The following is a 27,579-nucleotide window of genomic DNA, read 5'->3' on the forward strand; positions in this document are numbered from 1 at the left end:
AACTATAGATAGCAAGGCAGAAACTGAAGAAAATAAACACCTGTAGCTGCTGCACCGTCACCATAAGCACAGCAGGACTGCACTATTTTCATGCCGAGCACTAAGTCTGTTGTGCTTTTTTAAGAGAGAGAGTCCAACGCCGATATGTGTCTTTTTAACTATCAGTATCAAAATGCTTGCAGTTTAAATTTAAACTGACCAATTCAGGCAGTGACTATGTCTGTCAAGAGAAAAGCAGAAATCATTATGAGGAAGGGTGAGGGGAAAATAAACAATCGTTCAAACTGTGTGTGCCTTTAGCCGACAGCTAGAAAGCCAGAAGACGCTGCATGTGTTCCGTGAGTAAGCGATAAAGACAGGGTACAGCAGCACGGTTTTGTACTAATGGGGGAGGTAGGAATAAAAAGGGAAATAAGGCACCTCATAAAGCAGTGCACATGCAGATCTCACAAAGTTTATTGTGAATTAATTCAAATTGTCCCTGGAAATCTTCTAGTGAAAGTAACCACTGGTATAAAGAGGCCCGGCGCAGCTATCACTTTTACCTCTTAACTGTCTAAAACAACAAGCAGGAGCAGTGCTGATTATAGAAAGGCAAGGCCGCCAGCTTGAAAGCTGAAGTGTAGCGGGCTAGCACCTCTCTTTCATCAACACAGCGCCCGCTTAACGGCGCCGCGCTTTATAAAACTTTCAAATTAATAAGCGCTTCATCAATAAAAAGATTATACACAAGCCCAGGCACAAAACTGACCACCGACAGCTCCACTCAGGGAAAAACTATTGAGCCGATAGCAGAGGTGTGTCTAATAGGTGGAGGAAGAGGAAAACGATAAGCGTGTGCAAATTGAAAGAACATTGCGTGAAGCGCGCATGTGCCAAAACAAAGACTTGAGGGAAGTGCTTGATTACATTGAAGCGTGGCGGCCAAGAATCAGGTGCCACGCTAATTGGGAAGTGCTCGGTGTAAATATAAAAAAAAATAATAATCCAAAGACAGGACATACAATAGCACAAGTGGAAGATCACAAGTCCTGGGGGCGATCTGTGGCAGTCAACAATTGAGAAAAAAGGTGGCACAAGCAGAAACCATTATCCAATTAGAAGCACCGTTTTTTAAAGGACACTGACAAAAGGCAATCAGAAGCTGGAGGCAGGCTGTAAGCCCCGAGTGAATACAGCATGTCGAGAGACAGTGCATGCATTGCCTAGGCTCGACCTAAAAAATCCTCAACAGCGTTTTACAATATCAGAGACTCCAAATTCCATACTGCAATACGTCATGCCAATTAATCATTATTATACAACTGAATTAAACTGAATTGAGAAAAGAGACGAAGATATGGAGAGTGGCAGGAAGATGAACAGAGAATGAGAAGGGGAGAAGGTGCAGAGTTGTGTGAAAGGAGTATAGGGAGGTGGCTGTAGAAGAAGCAGATGGAAGGAGGGCTCAGAAGGGAGGAGAAGAAGATAAGAGGTTAGAACTCTAAAAAAGAAAAATGCTTATTGGCATTTCGAAGATCAGTATCAAAGGACAACAGAAGACTTGCCCAATTGGGAAGAGATTTAAAAGGTCACCTTATGGCTCTGTTCATTTGCTGATTTCTAAGCCACTGGGGTCAGAAGCTGTTCCATAATACTGCTAAACGTGTTTAGGAACCAAACAATAGAGAACCTTTGAATCATCTGTGTCCAGTTAGCAAGAAAAAGGCTGATAGATATGGTGACAATAACACATCAACCGAAGGCCTGTTTAAAAAGTGTGGGGAGGACAGGCACCTAGTAGCCAAGAAGAGGAACACAGTCAAAGGCACAGACCAATGGCTGATTTAATGCAGACAAGCCATGGTAAGCAAAGCTAAACATCTGCACTCTTCTCAAGCCAGACCATGGCTAGGGCACAAAATTGTATAAGGGTATATTTAGGTCCATTATAAGATGCTGAGGGAAACATGTTTCACAAGATAAGTCTTGGAGGAGGGGAGGCTGAGGAGTAACTTAATTAGGTTTGTCACTAAATGGGTAAGCAAAAGACACACAATTGATGGACGGAATGCAGAACTAATCAAAACATTCTGCCAAAGTCAAGAGACCTGGGTTAAATCCATCATTCTTTTGCTCACCATGCCACCCCAGTTTAGACCGGACCATATGCAAATCAGTCTTGACCCTGTGCCTCATGTGAACAGTCCAGCCCGAACTGCCAAGCCAGGTCCTCCCTGGGCCAGAAACAAGCATCCTAGGGCCGGTTTCGGTGTTTCACCCCTCATCAACCAGGATAGCTTGTATCCAGTGGCACAGTGAGCCCAGGACCCACCTCTGGGCAAACCCAGCGCACTTAGGGTGAGAAAGCAAAACACACACAACTGATGGACGGAATGCAAAACAAATCAAAACATTCTCCCCCAGTCAAGAGATCTAGGTTAAAACCATCATTCTTTTGCTCACCATGCCACCCCAGTTTAGACCTGGCCATATGCAAATCAGTCTTGACCCTGTGCCTCACGGGAACAGTCCAGCCCGAACTGCCAACCCAGGTCCTCCCTGGACCGGAAACAAGCATCCTCGGACCGGTTTCGAGGTTTCACCCCTCATCAGTCAGGATAGCTTGCATCTAGTGGCACCGGTCCTAGGATACTTGTTTCCAGTCCATGGAGGACCTGGTCTGGCCGTTCAGGCTGGACTGTTTCCATTGGGTGCAGGGTCAAGACTGATTTGCATATGGCTGGATTCAAACTGGAATGGCATGGGGAGCGAAGAAACAATGGATTTAGGCCCAGATCTCTGTACTGGGGTGAATGTATGACATTGTTCTGCATTCTGTCCATCACTTGCTCTTTTTTGCATTTGTCACCACGAGTGGGACGGGTATGCCCAGATGTTGGTCCCGTGCTCTCCATGCCACTGGAGTCAAGCTAGCCTGGCTGATGAGGAGCAAAACCCCAAAACCAGTCCTAGGATGCTTGTTTCCAGTTCAGGGAGGACCTGGCCTGGCAGTTCAGGCTGTACTGTTCCCATTGGGTGCAGGGTCAAGACTGATTTGCATATGGCTGGGTTCAAACTGGAATCGCATGGAGAGCAAAAAAAAGGATGGATTTAGCCCCAGATCTCTGTACTGGGTTGAATGTATGACATTGTTCTGCATTCTGTCCTTCAATTGTTATTTTTGCATTTGTCACCCCGAGTGGGACGGGTATGCCCAGACGTGGGTCCAGTGCTCTCCATGCCACTGGAGTCAAGCTATTCTGGCCGATGAGGGGTGAAACCCCGAAACCGGTCCTAGAATGCCAGTCCGGATCATAAGCTCAATCCTGTGCGAGAGGGTCCTCAGACCCCTCCCAGACCTCTCCTTCCTCCGAAGTCTGTGGAACAGGCTGAAAATACGGAGGACGGACAAAGGGAACAAATCCCATCGGCGTCGATCGATCCGTCGCCGTGTCCGGTTCAGGGCTGAAGCTGGGGACGACGTTGTCCCGAGGAGCGGGTGATGTCAGAGGCGGTGCCAGTGGGGTCGCTGTCAGTGGAGGTGTAACAAGGTCAACCGGCGTCGACAGGGGTCCGATCCCAGATCCCATGGGGGCCTGCGGCGCCGGGGCTGAAGCCATCGGCAATGCCGAGGCTGGAGCCCGCGGCGATGGAACAATAGGACCCTCAGTCGGGCCAGCGGGGCCCAGAGGCGAACCGGTGGGGCCAGACCGCCCAAAGAGTTGGGCCATGGCAGCAAGAAACTCTTGCACCTGGGCAGGCGTCGCCGCCGGACCCGGGAAGGGCGGGTAGACCGTTGGCAAAGTCCTAGGCTCTGCCGGAGCTGCGGGGGTGGCACTGCCCGCACCATCTACCACGTCGCGCGAGGGGCAAGGGGAAGTCGAAGAGCGACAACGCTTCTTCAACTTCTTCTTGGAATGCTTCAACTTACCTGACCACGTGTAGGAAAACTTAGATCCAGAAGAATGATGGTGATGACTCCGCGACCGGTCCCTCGACCTCCCACGGGACCGGGACCTTGAACTGCGCGGAGCCGACTGCCGGACTTCCAGCAACTTTCGGGACCGCTCCCGCAAAGTTTTCGGCGCCATGGCCCGGCAGTCGGGGCACGACTTGGAGTCGTGGTCGCGCCCCAGGCAGTAGAGACACACGCGGTTTGGGTCCGTCACCGAAATCATGCGGTGACAGTCCCCACAGTTCTTAAACCCGGGCATCCCTATGACACCAGGAGTCGATCAACTCAAGAAGAAAGGAGACAAAAGGCCTAAAAAAACTCAGTCAAAAAATGACGGGGGTACTAGCTCTTCCCGGATCTGCGCTTGCTGGTGTGGAAAAAGAAAGAACTGACGTCAGCGCGCGTGGGCGGCGTCTAAGTACTGCCCATGACATCATCCCGGTGATCACGACGCCGACGACAGACGCGGAGCCGCACGACGCCACCTACCGACACGCAAGGGTACTGCTGACGATAACTTTCCGGATCTAGCCTGGGGGTAATTCTAAGGTAAGGAATCTATCACTACGTGTTTTTTTCAGATATTCCCCTTTTGGGATAGTAATTTTTTCCAAGATTTGTTTATTATCTAAGAAGACTTTATTATTCAAAAGGAGTACTACTAAATGTGGTAGAATTATATCAGATATGATCCCACCTTTGGCAGTCTTGTCATGTGATCAATCACACATTTACAGAGTCATTTCGATACATTAGGCAAAAAATGCAACTTTACCATAACAATTAGAACTTCTGCAGTTGGGCCTAAAGCCTCCAATGATTCTGGTTCATCCGTGGGCCTTTTGTAATGAAAAGCTGTTCCAGCAACATCAAACTTTCTAGGCCAGTCAATCGTCCAAGCTCCATTGATATAGTAGTCATCGCCTTCAGATTTCAAAGCTGAAAGAAATACATACATTTTAAAAACACAGGAGGTTGAAATCCAAAAGTAGAATGACCAATTAGTTCAGAAATTAGCCACAACAGAACAACGTATCTGAATCATCCATTGATATATCAGGTCCTAATCAATGGGAAGGTTAACTTGCATAAATTGGCATCCTGGAGCATTAAAGGTGAATTTCCACTATCTTTAGCAGCCTCAATTTATCGTGATATGAAACGTAGCCAAGAATTCATAGGGGTTGTCGATCATTACTCACGTCTGAGAATGCTCAGGATAGGCGACCATTGACAAAAAACAGACATTTGTGGTTTCTGTCCAGAAAGTAATTAACTAAAAAGAAATGGGTACTTACTTGTAGTCCTGGTTCTACATTGTAGGAATTGTCATTGAAGTCATAAACATTTTAATAATTTCCCATTGTGTGGGTGGACCCTGCAACGCTTCTCATCAAATATATATGTATATATGAGAGAGACGACACTCAAATCTTTCCATGAGCTACAGCAGGAATTCCATATGCCACGTGAGCAATTTTTCCGATATCTCCAGCTCAGGCACGCCCTGTCGCCCGCACTGGTGGGACTGGAATCACTTCCTGACTTCAGCCCATTGGAGGCGAAAGTCTTCATGGGGGATCTGCCAGATAAAAAAAATTCCAGGATCTATCAATCCCTGGTTACACACAGCTCCCCCACACTGAGCAAACTTCGGGGGGACTGGGAGGCAGATGTGGGCGCTCTGGAGGAAGAGGATTGGAGGGAGGCGCTGGCCGCCCCGCGAGGTGCTGCCATAGCCATGAGGCTCCGGTTGGTTCAATTTAAATACCTGCACCGGGTGTACTTCACGAGGGTGCGGCTGTGGCGGGCGGGGCTGATTGCATCCCCAGAGTGCCTGAGGTGTGGCAGGGAATAGGGCACATTCTTTTACACTATCTGGCAGTGCGCTTCCCTTGATCGATTCTGGAGGGGAGTGTTGGCGTGCCTCTCGGAAGTACTGGGGTGGGAGCTCCCCCGCTCGCCGCGGCTGGCTCTACTCCATGTCATGGAGGATATAGGGGGTAATATATACAAACGTCATCTCTTGTTGCTGGGACTCACTCTGGCCAAGCGGGTAATTGCAAGGGAGTGGAAGGCGGCACGAGCCCCCTCCATGTTGAGATGGAAGAACGGCCTGGACTTTTGTATGGGGCTGGAGCGGCCCGTTTTCGAGGCCAGGGGGCGCCCACGCAAACACTTTAAGATCTGGAAACGATGGGCAGATTACCATGGAATTGGGCTGGAACCTCCCGCAGAGAGGGAGATCAATCCATAGGGGCAGCTATTCACGGACGTTGGTGGTCCTGGGGGGGCAGTGCGGGGGTATGTATGCTGCGAGGGGAGAGCGGGATGGACGGAAGGGGGAGAGTAAGGCTAGCGGTAGGAAGTGCGATCTTTGGGGGTTGGGGTGGCGGGGGGGGGGGGGTTAGGACGGGAGTTGGGGAGTTATTGAATATACAACTGTCTATTGCCTTTATGTACATGTATAAAGGATTTGGCAGACGTCTCTGGGTTACAGGGCTCTGCATGGTGATGGCTATATTGACATAATAAAATTTGTTAAAATAAAAATATATATATATGTATATAAGAACAAAGAGAGCACCTCCAAAGGCTATCTAAGACAAGAGAATCAGCGTCTTAGACAGTGATATCAACAGCAAAAATCCATCTCAAAACACATTGCAGCACCTACAATTTTAGTTGCTGCCTAACATTTCTAAGTAATCAGGAAAAGTGCAACCTGATAGTCTTACATTAACAGAAAATAATAATTCTGACCTTTTAAAGTTTCAGTGGGTGAGGAATTCCCATTGATGCCTTGCAATGGACGTTTCCTCAGACAGTCAGTTCCTTTTCAAGCAAATAGAACGGACAAGGAAATTTCAGATGTTTTTATACAGCATGGCCAAGATATAAAGTTGAGGATGATGATGGGTAATTTATGACTTCAATGGTGATTCCTACAATGCAGAATCAGGACTACAAGTAAGCAAGCATTAATTCAGCATTGTAGCATCTTCATTGATAGCAATACATTTTAAATTAAAGAAGCAAGCTAAAAACATTACTCTTTGGCATAAGGAATTAAACGTCTACCTCTCAAGAATTACTCTAAATACAGAGTTGACCAAAAAAAATTCTCCCTGTAACTAGAGTGAGCTTTTCTTACAGAATGAAGGTAATAGTGTTTTGTAAAATATGGGCGGATTTCAAAGTTGCCTTTTTGCATATATCTGACAGAGGAAGGTTACATAGCCAAACTGTGGTAACCACTTTACTTCTAGTGGAATAAGCTCTGGACTTTCCTTTCAGGGGTTTATTAGCCCATTGAAATATGTACTAAATTGGGTTACTTGTTGCGGGGGGAGGGAACCTTACTCAAGCAGCAACCACAATTTCTGTCAGTGTGAAACACAAGCAAGCCCCAAATGAACCTGTTCTCAACCCTCTGGTAGCTTGGCACAAAGTAGTCAGGCTTAACTTAGAGGCAATGTGTAAAGAATTTATGCAGCCTTCAAAACAGTAATAAAGTAAAATCACGACCCCAAAAAATCCCACACCAATTTAGAAAAACATAATATTTGAGAGCAAGATGACAAAAATACAATCAGTACAACTGGTGATATGCAATGTTAAAGATTGGGTGGAAATAGTGCCTAGGAGCACAAAGCGCCAACTGTGGTTATCTGGCTGTGCCGAACAAGGACAAAGTCACAAGTTCAGACCAACCAGGACAGAGAAGCCCCAGATACAGGGATCAAGTTAGGCCAACAAAGTACCTCAAATCCTAGTTTGCAGAGCGTTGCGAGATCCCACATGGTGGATGCATCCCGCAGTGGCAGTTCTGAGGAAACTGTGGTACTGCAAGACGACATCCTGTTCTGAGAAAGCAGCAGGCTGCAATGCATGGTCTGGCATCTGGGAATGCTTTGTGCACCGGTAGTTCTGATGCGGCTGCGAGGAGATGTGTTGCACTTCGTCTGCTCTGCTCACAGGACCTCAGCTGTGCTGGCCAGGCATCTTCAAGCCCACTTTCAGGGGTCCAGGACTAGGCCGGCATAACTTGGGAGGGTAGAATTCACAGCAGAGTCCAGGTGCTGGTTTCAAGGTGGCCGGAGCCTTTTCTGACCCTGGCGCTCTTATCAGGAGGCCTGCCAAGTAGCCCTTGGAATCACTCTGGTGGTCCTGGGCTCAAGATGCAGGTCTGGTCCTTCTCACTCAGGCAGCAGGGCAGCAGAATATCAGTCCTTCTTGCAGAGCAGCAAAGCAGTCCTTCTCAGTCTTCCACAGGTCCAGAGGTGCACTGAAGTGTTGGGCTTTGAGGGTCCATTATTTATATCTGGTGCCCACTTGTCAAGTAGGAGAATTTTCTAGAGGCTTCTGCCCCCAGAGGTGCTTGGAATTACCTGCCTCCGTGCATTGGCCAAAGCTTGTCTGGGATCACAAAATACTAGTGTTAAACCCTTTGTGAGTGTGTTCAGGCAGGGGCTGTGTGATGTGCAAGTGTGTTAGGTGACAGCTCCACCCCCCATCAAATCGGAGACTGCCCATTCTGCCAACGGCAATTCCTCCTTTGTCTCATTGTCTGGGAACAATACAGAAAGACCAACTGCCAGCTACACCTAGTCATGTGACCCAGGATACAGGCACCAAACGGTTAGGACTTATAAGTAAATTAAATGTGCCAATTGGACCTAAGCCAATTTTACCACGTTTATATAAGCAAACTCAAGCACTTTAGCACTGAATAGCAGTTGTAGAGTGTGTAGTCTTAAAGCCAGTAAAAATGGATTAAAAAAACAGGATGGTGAAGGCAAGAGTTTGGGGATGGCCCAAAATGTATGAAACAATCTTACAAGAAATAGATTGTTTCAAGGCGGCTAGAACCATAGGTGGTGGTCTGGCTGACAGACAGGCCATTGATCCAACCGCCGCATTACAATGCAAGCAGTCAGACCGCATAAGTCGTGGGGAAGACCGCTGCCTCTGACAGGATCATCTGATCCCAACGGGGGGTGGTCAGAAACATAGTTGTCACAAGAGGCGGTGCCGAGGCAGGCACCGACTTCAGGATTACGATGTCCTTTTCCGACAGCCTTTTCGTGGCGGGCCTACTGCCATGAAAAGGCAGTCGTAAAGAGACTTTCTGGGGCCAAAACAGTGCCCCAATTCCTCGTGGGCCACATGTACTGCCCTCACACAGTTCCATGCACTGTGTGCCATGCACCCCATGGTGCATGGCACACGGGGCATGGATGTTCACAAAGTGCTAATTTACACTGTTTCTTGTGCAACGGCCATTTTCCTGGGGTGCAGTGTAAATGAGCACTTTCCGACCACCACCACGGCGGTCATATCGTAATTGGGCGGTCAGACCACCAACTGCTGGTCAGGCGGTCTCCTGACCGCCGCAACAGAGGATGGTTTTCCAACCGCCCGATATCATAATCGGGCCCTTTGTCTTGTCTAAATAGAAACATAGAAGCATAGAACTATCCTGACATCCAGAGAATGCACGGAGCATTTTACTGGTGAAGGTTAATTGCTAAACAAAACGGAAGAGCAATGTTCTGGAAAGATTCTGGTACTACATTTGGAAGGAAAGAAGGATGTAAACTATCTGCATGGAACACCACATACGGTTCAACTGCTGAAAAGCCTTGAATTTGACTAACCCTGCAAGCTTGAAGTAATAGCCACTAGAAAACCATTCTCCCAAGACCAATGCTGCATCAAAGCCTTGTGAATCTGTTCGCAAAATAGACCTATTCAATTTGAGAGAACCAAATTGAGGGGCGATTAGGATGGCAGAAGGACCACCACCGCAGGGCCGGCGGGCCTTCAGTCATCACAAAACGATTTACCCACCGTCCAATTAGGATGGCGGTGGGTACCGTGGAGGACACAAAGTCTGTCCGCCACTTCACCGCCAAAGGCTATTGTACTGATTGCCTGGCGGATGGTGCAGGGGCAGGGAAATGCCCCTGCATTTCCCTGCACTGTGTGGCAGGCACCGCGTGGTGCCTGCCACGTAGTGCAGGGCAATACACATCAATGCTATTTTAAGATTGCGTAGGGTGCTGCATCCAGCAGCACCGTCCGCACTGTTAAATTCCCTGGATCGCATCCTAATTGCAGTGGTAGGACCGCCGCATGTCTGGCGGGCGGTCCCAAACACCGTAACGATCGTAATGAGCCCCTGAGTTCCCAAGGAGGTGAAGGTTTTCCTGAAGGAGAAAAGACACTCTTTAAGCATTCTAAAAATTGTTTTATTACAGGAATTAAAAAAAAAGAGGCTTGATTAGTAATCTTCCTGTAAACTGTTGTAGCTGCAACAGGACTATGATGGAAGAGGGTTCACTGACACAACATCAATGTAATAAATATTGATGTAAAAAACATGGAGTAAAGAATATAGACAACAAAAATATCGACTCCTATACTTTAACAGGTAAGCACAAAAATATTGACTAAAACATATCGATGTAAAAAATATAGTTGCATACAATATTGACTTTTATATAATTATGAAATTAAATATATTAAATATTAAATTACATTTTAATAAACTTAAATAGATTTAATATACATTTCAATAAAATGTAAAAAATAAACGTAATAAAAAAGATAAACACAAAACATAATTATTTATACATATATTTACTCTAAAACAATTCAACTATTATTTTTTATTTATGTTAAAGTTTAAAATTATAAAAAAAATAAAAATATACATATCAATGATTTAAAATATTTAAAAAACAAAAATTCTGAAGGGTTAAATATACTATTCCCACTCGAGTAAGTGCAACAGTAGGGAAAGTGTTGGATAGCTGAGGAGTAAAAAAATGTATTCCCACTCTGGTGACTGCAACAGTAGGAAAAGTGTTGGATAGCGGAGGGGTAAAATTTACTATTCTCACTCCAGTGAGTGCAACAGTAAGGAAAGTGTTGGTTAGAGGAGGGGTAAAAATTACTATTCCCACTCCAGTGAGTGCAACAGTAGGGAAAGTGTTGGATAGCGGAGGGGTAAAAAATACTATTCCAACTCCAGTGAGTGCAACAGTAGGGAAAGTGTTGGATAGCAGAGGGTAAAATTTACTATTCTCACTCCAGTGAGTGCAACAGTAGGGAAAGTGTTAGATAGAAGAGGGATACAATTTACTATTCTCCCTCCAGTGAGTGCAATAGTATGGAAAGTGTTGGTTAGAGGAGAAGTAAAATTTACTATTCCCACTCCAGTGAGTGCAACAGTAGGGAAAGTGTTGGATAGCGGAGGGGTCAAAATTACTATTCTCACTGCATTGAGTGTAACAGTAGGGAAAGTGTTGGCTAGTGGAGAGGCAACACTGACTATTCACACCACAACAGTTAAATAACAAATAAATAAATACAAATATTTTAAACTAGAAAATATTTACAAATAAAAACATTAATTAATTCATAAATATATTTATTTTATTTCCTACCCTATAACACCACAGCAATAACAACACACTTCAACATTTTAAATGGCATTTACTTCCATATTTAACAGAACTAATAATCAATTCAAAAAATATCATTTAAAAAACGAATAAACATTTATTAGCTACACACACTTTAACACTATAATGTCCACAACACACCTAAATGAAACTATAAAATAATAAAAAACAATTAAAACTTATTTTTAAATTGAAAACGATTACTATTAAGAACTAATTATAAAGTAATTAAAATGTATTTAATACTTACCCTAACCCCTTTAAAAGTAAAAACAACACACACAAAATTAACAATTACTCAAACTAAATATCAAATAATTAACATTAAGAACTATATAGTAATTAATTAAATATAAATTATGTCCCATCCATTACCCCTATAAACACCATAACACACACCTAAAATGTATTACACAATTGCTGTAATAAATGTTCAATTGATTTAATTAATCACAATTAACCAATAATTATTAATAAAAAATAAATAAACTACTTAACACCCTTTACCCCTATAAACCTCAAAGCACACACCTAAAATTAATTTCACAATTACCATAATTAATTATAAATTAATTAAATATAATTAACAACCAATTAATAATTCATCAAGTATAAATAAATTACTTCCTACCCTTTACACCTATAAACACCAAAACACACACCTACAATTAATTACACAATTACCTTAATTAATTACCAATTAATATAATTATAAATTAACAAATAACTATTTATAAAAAATAGATAAACTACTTAACACTCTTTACCCCTACAAACCCCAATACACACACCTAAATTAAATTACACAATTACCATAATTAATTTCCAATTAAATAAATATAATTAATTAACAACCAACTATTAATTAATCAATTAAAATTAAATGACTTCCCACCCTTTACACCTATAAACACCAAACCTTACACCTAAAATTACATAATTACCATAATTAATTGGCAATTAATTAATTAAAATTAATTAACAACCAATTATTAATTCATTAATTAAAAATAAGTTACTTCCCACCCTTTACACATATGAACACCAAAACACGCACCATAATTGATTACAAATTAAATAATTATTATTAATTAACAACAAATTATTCATTAATTAATAATACATTGATTTAAACATTTACCACTATAACATCTCAATTAAGCAAATATTAATAAATAAAAAATAATCAATTAATGTAATATAATTAAATTACTTCCAACCCTATTCCCCTATAAACCCACAACCCGCTACGGAACTAAAGAACAAGTTACTTACCTTTGGTAACGATGTATCTGTAAGAAACATTAGTTAGTTAGATTCCTCACCTTAGAATATCCCCAGGCGTCAGGCTGGATCCGGAAAGATTTTTGTAGCAATACCCCTTGCACGTCGCTAGGCATCGTCTGCGGCTCCACGTCCGTCGTCGGCGTCGTGCGCCGGGATGACGTCGTCGGAGTACTTAGACGCCGCCCTCGCGCGCTGACGTCAGTTCTTATACATAGCTTTCCGCGCCAGGGACGCTAAGCCATGCAACAGACCGACACTGGTGCCAAAAAATCTAGGGCCCTGAAAGGGAGAACCTTAACCCTAGATGTCGGTTCGCAGAACGGGGAGGCTGGGTGGGTCGGTGAGGAATCTAACTAACTAATGTTTCTTACAGATACATCATTACCGAAGGTAAGTAACTTGTTCATCTGAAAGAAACACGTTAGTTAAATTCCTCACCTTAGAATAGATACCCCAGCAATACCAACCCCGGAGGTGGGCCTGCGAACCAAGATCACACCAGAAAGTCCTGGAGAACAGAACGGCCAAAGTGGCCATCTCTCCGGACTTGGCTGTCCAGGCAATAGTGCTTGGCGAACGTGTGCAGTGAAGCCCACGTCGCCGCCTGACAGATGTCCTGCAAGGGGACTCCCCGTCCCAGGGCAGTTGTCGCCGCTGTGGCCCGGGTGGAATGGGCTCGCAGCCCAACAGGATGGACCTTTTTCGCTAAAGAATAGCAGACGTCAACGTTTTAAATAGTACTTGCACTTTTCCTTATTTAGGCCTGTTGTTCTCCGATTTTGGATCCTGGCAACATCATGTCGCCAGGGGGAGAAATAAATTGGGTAAAGCTATCAACTCTATATTCACCCTCCGTCAACCTAAACATGCTTAAGTTATCTTACCATTATTACAAATTTATAAAACCCAGTGCTTACCGACAGGGACCTATGGTGCAGAGGTGTGGAGGTATTCGAACTGTATTAATATACAGATCGAAGAGAACAGATTCTGTAGGAGGGTCTTGGGGGGGTCATTTCGGCACCATTTTACGTGTGTCACAGAGAATTGAATCTCCCCTATATAGAAGACTTTATAAGACCTAGACCCGCCCTGTTTTGGTTGAAAATATGGCGGAACTCTGCTGCCTCTTTGACCCGTGATATCATCTCGGACTGCCTAAAATGTGAGCGGGCCAATTATATACCTTGGCTCTGGGCAGTCGAGAAAAGTTTAGTAAGTGTGGAGATGGGGCACCTATTTTTATCACCTCAAACCATTGACTGCACACATAAGAATTTAGTAAAACGGGCGTTGTGCGATTTGTACCGAAAAAATAGAGAAAAGACCGAATATGTAAAGCCAGCTATTATAAGGTACATCCCTCTTTTGGAATCATGTGGTAGGCCCCATAACATGCCCCAGGGTTACCTGCGAAAGAAACTGGGCAAATGGAATAGGAGTTTGTTGTTTCGGTTCAGGGACGGGAGCATCAAAAATCTCCTTTGCTTCCCTTTAGGCTTTATCAAAAATTCGGAATATATAAGCTGTCCCTGTAACCTAGGCGGCAAACAAAGCCTGTTACACTTCACATTCTTTTGTGGTTTTTATGCAAAATACACCAAATATTACCTAATTCCTTATTTTAAAAAGAACTTTCTGATGGATTTTAATCTAGCATTTAGAGATCTATTGATGCTAAGCTCTGATGATGTAATCTTTAGAGTCAGTCGTTTCTTTCATTCTGCTGTTCGATCCCGAGCCACAATAAATGTGGCCTGATAAGTTTGCACTATCCTTGTATCGTTTGCACATTGCATTTTTGCACTAGTGACTGTTCCCTTGCACATGGCATAGCTAACTAGCTGTGTTTTGTTTTTACTGTGGCTCATTCTAGTTTAAATCATATTGAATTTCCATTGTGGATTTATTGTCTTTGTTATGATATTCGTATTCTATGAAATATCCACATCACAAGATTAACTAAGTCATTTTTTAATTTTTTTAATGTTTTTTACGGATGATTGTTCTGATTTATATGTACTTTTATGGATGTTTCTAATACCCGAATAAAGATCTTTGACTTGACTTGACTAAAGAATAGCAGTGTTTAATACACAACACGACCCATCGCGAGATGGTCCGCTTGTGCACAGCTTTACCCTTCCTCGCACCTACATATCCAACAAAAAGTTGGTCGACCACCCGGAACTGGTTTGTGCGTGCCAAATAAAATGACAGCGCACGTTTTGGGTCCAGACGGTGGAGCCTCTCTTCATCTTTTGAAGGATGCAGAGGCGGAAAGAAGGTGGGCAGCGTGACAGATTGCTCGATGTGAAAGGGAGTCACGACTTTAGGAAGGAAAGGACGGGTCCGGAGGAAACCTTATCCGGATGAACCGAAAGGAAGGGAGGCTTAGCCTGGAGCTCACTCACCCGCCTAGCGGAGGTGATAGCCACCAGGAAGGCAGTTTTCAGAGTCAGTAGACGAAGTGGACAGTTGTGAAGGGGCTCAAAGGGAGCGCACATCAGAAAAGTAAGAACACGGTTCAAGTGCCACTGAGGCATTACGAATGGAACAGGAGGGAACATATGAGTAATGCCCTTGAGAAAACGGGAGACAACAGGGGACTTGAAAAGAGAAGGCCGATCAGGAAGCCTTAAGAAAGCAGAGATTGCAGCAAGATAACCTTTCAAGGTGCCCAGAGCAGAGCCCTGCTGGGCCAAAGAAAGAAGAAAGAGGAGAACCTCAGAAAGAGGGGCAGAAAGGGGATCCACAGCCTTTGCTGTGCATCATGCCACAAATTTGTTCCACCGGCAGGCGTATACCGTCTTTGTGGAGGGACGCCTGGCTAACAGAATGACATCACAGACTTCAGGAGGCAAGTCAAATGTCATCAACTGTCGCCGCTCAATCTCCATGCATGGAGGTGGAGGCTGGATAGGTTCGGGTGGAGGACCGTCCCCTGCTGCTGCGACAGAAGGTCCTCCTGAAGAGGCAGTCGTATGGGGGGATCGATGGACATACTGAGTAGCTCGGGATACCAGTACCTTCGTGCCCAATCCGGAGCCACCAAGATGACTTGTGCCCGGTTGCGCCTGATCGTCTTCAGCACTCTGGGCAGAAGTGGTATAGGCGGAAAGGCGTACAACAGACCGCAACTCCACTCGCGACGAAAAGCGTCTCCGAGCGAGTGCCGCCTTGGAAATTCCAACGCGCAGAACTGCTGACATTGCGCGTTCTCTTCGGTGGCGAATAGATCTAACCAAGGCTCTTCCCAGTGCAGAAAGAGACCTTGCGCCACGTCCGAGTTCAGACGCCATTCGTGATCCATCATGCACCGGCGGCTGGCGCAGAGCTTCCTGACAAATGGTCCACGACCCCACCCCGCCCTGTTTGTTGCAATACCACATGGCGGTTGTGTTGTCCGTGAACACCTGCACGACACTTCCCCGGACAGAGGGAAGGAAGGCTTTCAGTGCAAGTCGGATCGCCTTCGGCTCCAATAGGTTGATATGGAGCCGAGTCTCCACCGGAGACCAGAGTCCTCTGATCTCCGCCTCTCCCATATGGCCCCCCCATCCCAGGAGGGACGCATCCGTCACTACGACATGCTCCGGTTGGGGTAGGGAGAGGGATCTGCCGCTGACCCAATCGCGATTCGTGAGCCACCACTGCAGCTGGTTCGCAGTGCCCTCCGAGATCAGGACATGGTCGGACAGGTTGCCTCGATGCTGGGCCCACTGAGACTTCAGGTCCCATTGCAGAGGCCGCATCCACCACCTGGCGTGAGGTACCAACAGGATGCAGGAGGCCATCAGCCCCAGAAGCCGCAGCACCAACCTGACCGAAACCCAGGACAAAGGCCGGATGATGGAAATCAGGGCCTGAATGTCCCGGACCCGCTGTTCCGGCGGATAGACCCGGAACTGCGCCGAATCGAGAACCGCTCCGATGAAAAGGAGCTTCTGGGAGGGACTCAGGTGCGACTTCGGCACATTGATGGAGAACCCCAGCGAGTGCAGGAGGTCGGCCGTAGTCTGGAGATGGGAGACGACTTGCTGGGGCGAGCCCGCCTTCAACAGCCAGTCGTCGAGATAGGGGAAGACTGGAACCCCTGATCTGCGCAGATGAGCTGCGACCACCGCCATCACTTTCCTGAACACCCGAGGGGCACTGGTGAGGCCGAATGGGGCACGGTGAACTGAAAGTGCTCCTGACCCACCGTGAACCGCAGGTAACGCCGGTGGGCCGGCAGGACGGGGATGTGGAAATAAGCGTCCTGCAAGTCCAACGCTACCATCCAGTCTCCAGGGTCTAGGGCAGCCAGAACCTGAGCTAAAGTGAGCATCTTGAACCGGTCCTTCTGGAGGAAGGCGTTGACGCTCCTGAGGTCCAAGATCGGGCGTAGGCCCCCTTTGCCCTTCTTGGGAACCAGACAGTAGTGGGAATAGCAACCACGACCTACTTCTGGACCAGGAACGCGCTCAACGGCCTCTTTAGCCAAGAGGGCCGAAAACTTTCTTTCGTAGAAGATGCAAATGATCCCCCGACATACGGTGGTTCAGCGGTGGCATGGCTGGAGAGGTCGTCTCGGAGGGGATGGAGTAGCCCCTTCGGACGATTTGCAGCACCCACCTGTCCAACGTGATGGAGCGCCAGTGGAGCAGGTGATGGCGAACTCTGCCGCCCACTGGCGTTGAATGGGCCTGAAAGCTCGGACTAGGAGGGCTTTGAGGCGGATGCTGCCGGGGTGGATGTGGACTGACCGGCACGTTGACCTCCAGTACCGCCTCGGCGGAATCCACGTCCGCGACCGCGTGCAGGTTGGTTCTGCGGCCGGTGGCTGGGCAGACGTGAGGAGGCGCCCCTTCCTTGGCCACGAAAGGGACGAAAGGCGGAAGTTTGCAGCCGCGGGCCGAAAGACCCAAGGACTTGGCCGTGGCCCGGGAGTCCTTGAACCGAGCCAGCGCACTGTCCGCCTTCTCACCAAAAAGGCGAGTGCCATTAAAGGGCATGTCCATGAAGGAACTCTGGACATCCCCCGAAAATGACGTGGACCTCAGCCAGGCGTGACGCCGAAGCGCCACCGTGGTGGAAATCGCCCGACCCAGCGAATCCGTGGTGTCAAGTCCACACCGTATGGCATGCCATGCTGCATCTCGACCGTCAGCAAGAGCTTGAGTGAGTCGTGTCCGGGCCTCCACCGGGCACAAGGGCAGCACGTCCTCCACCGTATCCCACAGAGAGTGGGAATAACGGTCCAACAGGCAAGCGGTATTTAAAGACCGCAGTCCCAAACTCAGGGACGAGAACAGTTTCTTGCCAAACTGCTCTAACCTCTTGGATTCCCGATCCGGAGGAGCGGACGGGAAGGAGGATTGGGAGGTTGAGACCTGGATAACCAGACTCTCGGGGGTGGGGTGTTGGGAGAGGAAACTGGGGTCTCCCGGAGCAGGGCAGTGGCGCCGGGCAACGTTCCGGTCCACAGGAGGGACTGTGGAGGGCTTGGACCAAGTGCCCTGCAGAACGTCAATGAGGGCCTCATTAAACTGCAGCAGAGGCTCAGTGGAGCTTGCTGTCAGTTGAAGGACCTCAGTGAGGACGTTAGTCCTCACGACCACAGCAGGCAACTCGAGCCCTAGGTCTTCGGCCGCCTTGCGCAGCACCTCTGAGAAGGCTGCACCCTCCTCCGAGGCCACAGTCGGAGGAGAGATGAAACCAGCGTCCAGGGAGGTATCCAGACCGCTAGCATCCCCCAATTCCTCTGCCCAGTCCTGAGAAAGTTGGGCCTGAGCAGCCATAGGGTCATCATACCCCTCCCAGTCGCCCTCGTCATCCGATTCCCGATAAACAGGAGGAACGATCGGAGCCGGGCAGTAGATGAAGCATTCACCAGTCGGCGCCGGCAGCGGCACCGAGCGGCGCCGCGCCGGCGTCGGGACCGGACCGGGGCTAAACTGGGGAACGACGTCGTCCGGGGACAGTGTCGGAGGTGGAACCGGTGTCGGCGCCGGCGGAGGAGGCGTCGTGAGGTCGACCGCCGCCGACCGAGATCCAGGCCTGGATCCCTCGGGGACCTGCGGCGTCGGGGCCGGAGCCGTCAACGGCACCGGGGCCGGAGCCGCCGGCACGCGAGATCGCCCAGTCAAACCTGCGAGACCCGAATGCGCGCCGACAGGCGTCGACGGCGGAGCCAGGCCCCTCATGGCCGAGAGGAAGGCACTGACTTCCGCCGGAGTCGCGTCAGTCCCAGGGACCGGCAGGTATGGGGACGGACGCAGCTCCTGCGACTCCGACGGAGCCGCGGGGGTGGGACCACCCTGACCCTCGGCTGAGTCGCGCGACCGGCGAGGGGAGTCCGAAGAGCGATGTCATCTCTTGGACTTCTTGGAGTGCTTCGACTTACCCGAAGACCCCGACGAGCGATGACGATGGCTGTGGCTCCGCAATCGGTTCTTGGACCTCCTCCTGGACCGGGACCGAGAGCGGCACGGAGCCGATTGCCGAAGCTCGAGAAGCTTACGGGACCGCTCCCGCCTAGCTTTCGATGTCAAGGCCTGACAGTCGGGTCACGATTCCACGTCGTGGTCGGCCCACAGGCAGTAAAGGCACCGGTGATGGTGATCCGTCACCGACATCAGGCGATGACAGGTGTCACAGGCTTTAAAACCAGGCATCCTACCGGCACCAGAGTCGAGTCGATAGACCAAAAAGAGTCAAAAAGTTAGTAAAAAAATGACTAGGGGTAAGCTCTTCCCGGATCGGCGCTTACTGGCGCGGAAAAAAGAAGAACTGACGTCAGCGCGCGAGGGCGGCGTCTACGTACTCCGACGACGTCACCCCGGCGCACGACGCCGACGACGGACGCGGAGCCGCAGACGATGCCTAGCGACGCGCAAGGGGTATTGCTACAAAAATCTTTCCGGATCCAGCCTGACGCCTGGGGATATTCTAAGGTGAGGAATCTAACTAACGTGTTTCTTTCAGATGCACAAGTTACTTACCTTCGTTAACGATATATCTGTAAGAAACATTAGTTAGTTAGATTCCTTACCTTAGAATATCCCCAGGCGTCAGGCTGGATCCGGAAAGATTTTTCATCAGCAGTACCCCTGCACATCGCTAGGCGTCGTCTGCGGCTCAGCGTCCGTCATCGGCATCGTGATCGCCGGGATGACGTCATCGGAGTACTTAGACGCCGCCCTCGAGCGCAGACGTCAGTTCTGTACATAGCTTTCCGCGCCAGGAACGCAGAGCCATGCAAGAAACCAACACTGGTGCCATGAAACTAGGGCCCTGAAAGGGATGACCTTAACCCTAGGTATCGGTTCGCAGAACGGGGAGGATGGGTGGGGCGGTAAGGAATCTAATGTTTCTTACAGATATATCGTTACCGAAGGTAAGTAACTTGTGCATCTGAAAGAAACACGTTAGTTAGATTCCTTACCTTAGAATAGATACCCCAGCAATACCAACCCCGGTGGTGGGTCTGCGAACCAAGATCACACCAGGAAGTCCTGGATAACGGAACGGCCAAAGAAGCCGTCTCTCTGGACTTGGCTGTCCAGGCAGTAATGCTTGGCAAACGTGTGCGGTGAGGCCCACGTAGCTGCCTGACAAATGTCCTGCAGAGGGACTCCCCGTCCCAAGGCAGTAGTAGCCGCTGTGGCCCGAGTGGAATGGGGCCTCAGCACAAAACGACCCACCGAGAGATGGTTCACTTGTGCACTGCCCGCCCCTTCTTAGCTCCCACCTAGCCAGCGAAGAGGTGGTCGTCCACCGGGAACTGTTTCGTGCGATCCAGATAAAAGGAGAACACACGTTTTGGGTCCAGACGGTGGAGCCTCTCCTCCTCTTTCGAAGGATGCGGAGGCGGAAAGAAGGTGGGTAAGGTAACGGACTGCCCGATGTGAAAGGCAGTAACCACCTTAGGAAGAAAAGAAGGGCGACTGATCAGGAAGCCTCAAGAAGGCTGAAACAGCTGAAAGATATCCCTTGATGGTGCCCAGAGCAGAGCCCTGCTGGGCCAGGGAAAAAAGAAAGAGGAGAACCTCAGAAAGAGGGGCGGAAAGGGGATCCACAGCCTTTGCTGTGCACCATGCCAAAAATGTGTTCCACTTGCAGGTGTATACCGTTTTAGTGGAGGGACGCCTGGCTGCCAGAATGACATCACAGACTTCAGAAGGCAAGTCAAATGGCATCATCCGCCACCGCTCAATCTCCACGCATGGAGGTGGAGGCTGGACAGGTTCGGGTGGAGGACCGTCCCCTGCTGCTGTGACAGAATGTCCTCCTGAAGAGGCAGTCGAATCGGGGGATCGATTGACAGACTGAGTATCTCGGGATACCAGTATCTTCGTGCCCAATCCGGAGCCACAAGGATGACTTGGGCCTGGTCGCGCCTGATCTTCTTCAACACTCTGGGCAGAAGTGGTATAGGCGGAAAGGCGTATAACAGACCGCAACTCCACTCGCGACGAAAAGCGCCTCTGAGCGAGTGCCGCCTTGGAATTTCCAACGCGCAGAACTGATGACATTGCGTGTTCTCTTCGGTGGCGAATATATCTAACCAAGGCTCTCCCCACTGCCGAAAGAGACCTTGCGCCACATCCGAGCTCAGGCGCCACTCGTGATCCATCATGCACAGACGGTTGAGTTCGTCCGCCCTGGCGTTCAGAGAGCCCGCCAGGTGTTGAACCACCAGGGTGATGCCCTGATGTTCCAGCCATGTCCAGAGGTGCAGAGCCTCCTGACAAAGGGTCCACGACCCCAACACACCCGGTTTGTCGCAATACCACATGGCGGTGGTGTTGTCCGTGAACACCTGCACTACACTTCCCCGGACAGAGGAAAGGAATGCTTTCAATGCAAGCCGGATCGCCCGCAGCTCCAATAGGTTGATATGGAGCCGGGACTCCGCCGGAGACCAGAGGCCTCTGATCTCCGCCTCTCCCATGTGGCCCCCCTATCCCAGGAGGGACGCATCCGTCACCACTACATGCTCCGGTTGGGGTAGGGAGAGGGATCTGCCACTGACCCAATCGCGGTCCGTGAGCCACCACTGCAACTGTCTTGCAGTGCCCTCCGAGATCAGGACGTTGTCGGACAGGTTGCCCTGATGTTGAGCCCACTGGAACTTCAGGTCCCACTGCAGAGCCCGCATCCGTCACCTGGCGTGATGTACCAGCAGGATGCAGGAGGCCATCAGACCCAGCAGCCGTAGGGCCATCCTGACCGAAACTCGGGATAAAGGCTGAAAGATCGGAATCAGAGCCTGAATATCCTAAACCCGCTGCGATGAAGTCCAGAACCGCTCCGATGAAGAGGAGCTTCTGGGAGGGACTCAGATGTGACTTCGGCACGTTGACGGAGAACCCCAGCGAATGCCAGAGGTCGGCCGTAGTCTGGAGGTGGGAGACGACTGTTCGGGGCGAGCCCGCCTTCAGCAACTAGTCGTCGAGATAGGGGAAGACTGGAACCCCTAATCTGCGCAGATGAGCTGCGACCACCGTCATCACTTTCGTGAACACCCGAGGGGCACTGGTGAGGTCGAAGGGGAGCACGGTAAACTGACAGTGCTCTTGGCCTACCGTGAACCACAAGTAACACCGGTGGGCCGTCAGGACGGGGATGTGGAAATAAGCGTCCTTCAAATCCAATGCTACCAACCAGTCTCCAGGGTCTAGGGCAGCCAGAACCTGAGCCAATGCCAGCATCTTGAACTTCTCCTTCCGGAGGAAGGCGTTGACGCTCCTGAGGTCCAAGATAGGGCGTAGGCCCCCTTTGCCCTTCTTGGGAACCAGAAAGTAGTGGGAGTAACAACCCCGTCCTACTTCTGGGCCAGGAACGCACTCGATGGCCCCCTTGGCCAAGAGGGCCGTAACTTCCTCCTGCAGAAGTTGCAAGTGATCCCCCGACATGCGGTGGTACTGCGGTGGCATGGCTGGAGGGGTCGCCTCGAAGGAGAGGGAGTAGCCCCTTCGGACGATTTGCAGCACCCACCTGTCCGAAGAGATGGTACGCCAGTGGAGCAGGTGATGGCGAACTCTGCCTACCACCGGCGTGGAATGGGCCTGAAAGCTCGGACTAGGAAGGCTTTGAGGCAGATGCTGCGGGAGCAGATGTGGACTGACGAGCTCTCTGTCCCCCTGCTCTGCCACGGCGGAATCCACGTCCTAAGGACTTAACCGTAGCCCTGGAGTCCTTAAAGCGCTCCAGCGCGCTATTTGCTTTGTCGCCAAAAAGGCGACGGCCATCAAAGGGCATGTCCATGAGAGTGCTCTGGACATCCCCTGAAAAGTTTGTGGACCTCAGCCAGGCGTGACGACGAATCGCCACTGTCGTTGCAATCGCTCTGCCCAGCGAGTCCGTAGTGGCAAGTCCACATCGAATGGAATACCGTACTGCATCACGCCCCTCAGAAAGAGCCTGGGCGAGCCGTGTCCTGGCCTCCTCTGGACACTGGGGCAGAACGTCCACCACCGTGTCCCACAGAGAGTGGGTGTAACAGACCAAAAGGCATGCGATATAAATGGACCTCAACCCAAGACTGAGGGAGGAAAACAGTTTCTTGCCAAACTGTTCCATCCTTTTGGATTCCCGGTCCGGAGGTGCGGACGGGAAGGCGGTTTGGGACGTGGAGGCCTGGATAACCAGACTCTCAGGGGTGGCGTGTACGGACAGAAAGCAGGGGTCACCCTGAGCTGGGCGGTGGCGCCGCGCCACGTTCTGATCCACAGGAGTGACTGTGGAGGGCTTGGACCAAGTGCCCATCAGAACTTCGGTGAGGGCCTCATTAAACTGGAGCAGAGGCTCCGAAGAGCTTACTGGTGGTTGAAGCACCTCTGTGAGGAGGTTAGTCCACACGGCCGCTGCAGGGAGCTCCAGGCGCAAGGCCTTGGCCGCCTTGCGCAGCACCACAGCATAAGTAGTACCCTCCTCCGTAGCCACGGAAGGAGGAGAGATGTCAGGCGAAGTGTCTAGACCACTGGCCTCCCCCAGCTCATCTGCCCAGTCCTGACTTAACTGGCACTGCTGTGCCAGAGGGTCCTCAGACCCTTCCCAGTCCTCCCCTTCATCGGTGTCCTGGTAATCAGGCAGAAATGACGGAGCCGGGTCATAGGTGAAAAGCTCACCCATCGACGCCGGAGACGGCGCCGAGCGGCGCCGCTCCGATGCCGGACCCGGACCGGGGCTGAAACCAGGGACGGCGTTGTCCGAGGACGGCGCCGGGAGCGACACCATTGAGGTCGGCGCCAGAGGAGGAGTCGTGAGGTCAACTGGCGTCGACCGGGATCCAGGCCTGGATCCAACTGGGGCCTGCGGCGTCGGGACCGAAGTCAACGACAGCGCCGGGGCCGAAGCCGCCGGCTCGCTAGAACCCCCAGTCGGACCTGCGGAGCCCGGAGGCGCGCCGTCAGGCCTTGACGGTGGGAAGAGAGTCCTCATGGCCACGAGGAAGTCTCGAATCTCGCCTGGAGTCGCATGAAGCCCAGGGACCGGAGGGTGTGGGGCTGGATGCGACTCCTGCAGCTCCGGCGGAGCCGCGCAAGTGGTGCCACCCGAGCCCTCGGCCGAGTCGCGCGACCGGCGAGGGGAGTCAGAAGAGCGATGTGGCTTCTTTGACTTCTTTTTACCATTCCTCGACTTACCTGAGTGCGAGGACTTGGATCCCGACGAACAGTGATGACTGCGGCTCCGCGACCGGTCCCTCGACTTCCTCCTCCACCGGGACCTCGAGCGGCGCAGAGACGACTGCCGGATCTCGAGGAGCTTGCAGGACCGCTCCCACCTAGCTTTCTACATCATGGCCCGGCAGTCGGGGCACGACTTGTCATCGTGGTAGGCCCCAAGACAGTAGAGACACCGATGGTGGGGGTCGGTAACCGACATCAGTTGGTGACAGACGTCACACGGCTTGAACCCGGGCATCCCTACCGGCACCAGGAGTCGATGTCGACTCGAAAAAAATAGACAAAATGTCTAAAAAGTTAGTCAAAAAATGACTAAGGGTACGCTCTTCCCGGATCTGCGCTTGCTGGCGCGGAAAAAAGAAGAACTGAGGTCCGCGCGCGAGGGCGGCATTTAAGTACTCCGACGAAGTCATCACGGTGATCATGACGCCGACAACGGACACGGAGCCGCAGACGACGCCTAGCGACGCGCAGGGGTACTGCTGACGAAAAATCTTTCCGGATCCAGCCTGACGCCTGGGGATATTCTAAGGTAAGAAATCTAACTTAAGTGTTTCTTTCAGATAACGCGAAATTCAAATAAAAAAAATTAATAACTACTAAAAATGTAATACATATATTAAAAATACTTGTACAAAAAAACAAACATTTAAAACATATACTAAAATACATAACACTCATTAAAAAATAGATATTTTTAACAACTATACTTTTGCATAGATATTTAACACTTCGATATTTTTAAAATTAATATTACTTACCGTAAGTCGATTTTCTTGACCACAATATTCTTGCTATCAATATTTCTGAAGAACGATATTTCTGACTCGATATTTGTGCAACTCGATATTTTAAACTCAATGGGCCCCATTAGGATGGCGGGCAGACTTTAGTCCACCCGCCACCCTAGAGGTGTTGGGACCGGCCAAACCCATTTGTAGTTTTCTTTTTAAAATCTGCTTAAGAAATCTGCTTGTTGGTTTAGGATTCCTTTGAAGTAAACTGCTTTTATTGACACACTCCTGGAGAAGACCCGCAACTTGATCATTTGTATCTCCACTGATAATGGTCTTGATCTCATGCTTCCAGGTTTGTAGTACATGGTTGTTGTGTTGTATGTCTAAATAAGTATCTGGTTCATCATCAGAGATGGTAGGAAGGCCTAAAGAGTAAGCCCTGAGCTCTAAGTTATTGATGTTATCAGTACTTTCCCTTCTTGACCAATAACCTTAGACAGAAAGAGCTCCAAGATTAGCTATCCATCCTAAGAGTGACACAGGTATCACAAACGTTTGAGTTGGATGTTCCTGCTGAATACTGACACCTTGTAGACGATTGGCTCTCTTACACCACCAGGAAAGAGACTTTTTCACTATTATCGAGGTGTAGAGTTTGTTGCCCCAGCTGTTCTTTTTTTAAGACCATTCATCTTCTAAACATTGCAGGAAAGCCCTCATTTGTAGCCTTGCATTTGGGATAATTAAATTTCAGGAAGCAATGGAAGCCAGTTAGGAGAATTGGTGAGTTGTAGGAATGGGGAGCTTTAAAGGGAGCTGACATTTCTCCCAGATTGAAGACACTCTATCCTTCTAAGGAAACATTTTTCCTACTACTGTGTTTAAGGTTGTCCACCGAGAAGAAAGAACTTGAATGGGGAATATCACAGATTTCTGGAGGTTTGTCTGTTGCAACAGTCTATGTAATACAGAGTTTGTTGTTTGAAAGTCCTCCTCTACTTATTGAGAGCTGCAAGCCTTTATCAATCAGTCATCCAGGTAAGGATAAATGCGGATTCCTTGACATTGAAGGGGAACTGCTACTACTGTCACGCATTTTGAATATGCTGGCAGGATGGATTTTAGTCCAAACGAGCTTGCACTACATATTGGTAATAGGATTTTTCTAAAAACAAATATTAGGTACTTCCTGTGTCTCCTTGCTATTGAAATATAGAATAAGGTGTCTTGTAGATCGAATGTATGATGATACAACATGTACCATCACAACGCGGTATGTTACATCGCGGTCTTGACAACGCAAGTCGTTACATCGACTTGCGTTGGAGGGCGCTGGATTCAGGAATAGTGTGAATTACTATTCCAACTCCAGTCTACGTACAGTAGGGAAGGTGTTGGAATAGTAATTTACACTATTCCTTAGTCTAGAGTGCCCTCCAGTGCAAGTTGACGTAATGACTTGCATTGTGAATACCACGATGTAACGATTGTGTTGTAATGGTTGCGTGGTAAAGGATGTTTCCCTGTACATCTACAGCACATATCCAATTTCCTTTCCTGAGATGGGAAAAAATTGATGGAGAGCTAGCATGCAAATGTTTCCATTTTGATCAACTTGTTGGCCCTGCACAGATCCAAGACTGGTCTGCAAAACCTTTTTGGGTCTTTTTTCTGAGCCTGAAAATATCTTTGGGTGGGGCAGGGGCTCATTCTATGGCAAGCTTTTTCAGCAGTTTTGAGGTCTCCTCACGACCCACCACCTTAAAGGTCTTGGCTTTGTTCTTCATCCTCACCATATTTTCTTCATTGTGATGGTCAAACAAGGTTGAGGTTGAGTATATTGAGTATATACTATTTTGAGCTGCACATCAGCTTTCAGGATACTGCGGCACAGCCCGGAAGGAAGTTCAAGGTGATCCCATAGCAGTGACCTGAGCTGCCAACTCCATCCAATCTAGAGCCACACTGATAACATGGTTTGATATATGAGAGCCTTCGTGTACCATTGCCTCTAAGTCCTGCTTACGATCTCTTGGTAGGTCATCAGTAAAGGACTTGAGACCACCCCAGGTCTCATGGCCATAATGGCCTACAAGGACAGTGGCACTGATCATTTTCAGTGCTGTGGCTACTGTTCCAAGCATTTTTTTTCTTTTTGCTAGCCACAGCCATCTTTTTGCTCTCTCTGTCAGGTGGTGCATATATTTCAGGAGACGACACATACCTTTTTCTTAAGGTCACAACTTTTATAGAGCCCGTTTTGGGATGTTTCAAGAAATCTGGGTCCTGATAAGGACGTTTTCAGCAGACAAGAAGTTGCTGCTTCACAGTGGCCACCATGGGGAATTTATCTTCCATCAGTTCTAAAAAGCCCAGCACCAATAATCACTGGCAGTGATGTTTGATGTGTTACCGTTGGTATGCTTGAAAACTTCAACCGTGATTTGGGTGGTGTGGACCTTTGCAGGGAC

At 49.0% G+C, this 27,579-nt stretch overlaps 1 protein-coding gene across 1 annotated transcript in view; it reads right to left on the reverse strand.

Annotated features, from left to right (window-relative positions):
- ADAMTS6 (ADAM metallopeptidase with thrombospondin type 1 motif 6) overlaps positions 1 to 27,579 on the reverse strand; it is a 1,840,341-nt gene that overhangs the window by 205,774 nt on the left and 1,606,988 nt on the right. The window contains exon 19 of the mRNA XM_085631708.1: positions 4,713 to 4,876. Within this exon, the coding sequence (XP_085487834.1) occupies positions 4,713 to 4,876 (164 nt within the window). The remainder of the gene's footprint in view (positions 1 to 4,712; positions 4,877 to 27,579) is intronic.

The sequence above is a fragment of the Triturus cristatus genome, chromosome 2_1 (genome assembly GCF_964204655.1).
Source record: "Triturus cristatus chromosome 2_1, aTriCri1.1, whole genome shotgun sequence".
Taxonomy (NCBI): Eukaryota; Metazoa; Chordata; class Amphibia; order Caudata; family Salamandridae; genus Triturus; species Triturus cristatus.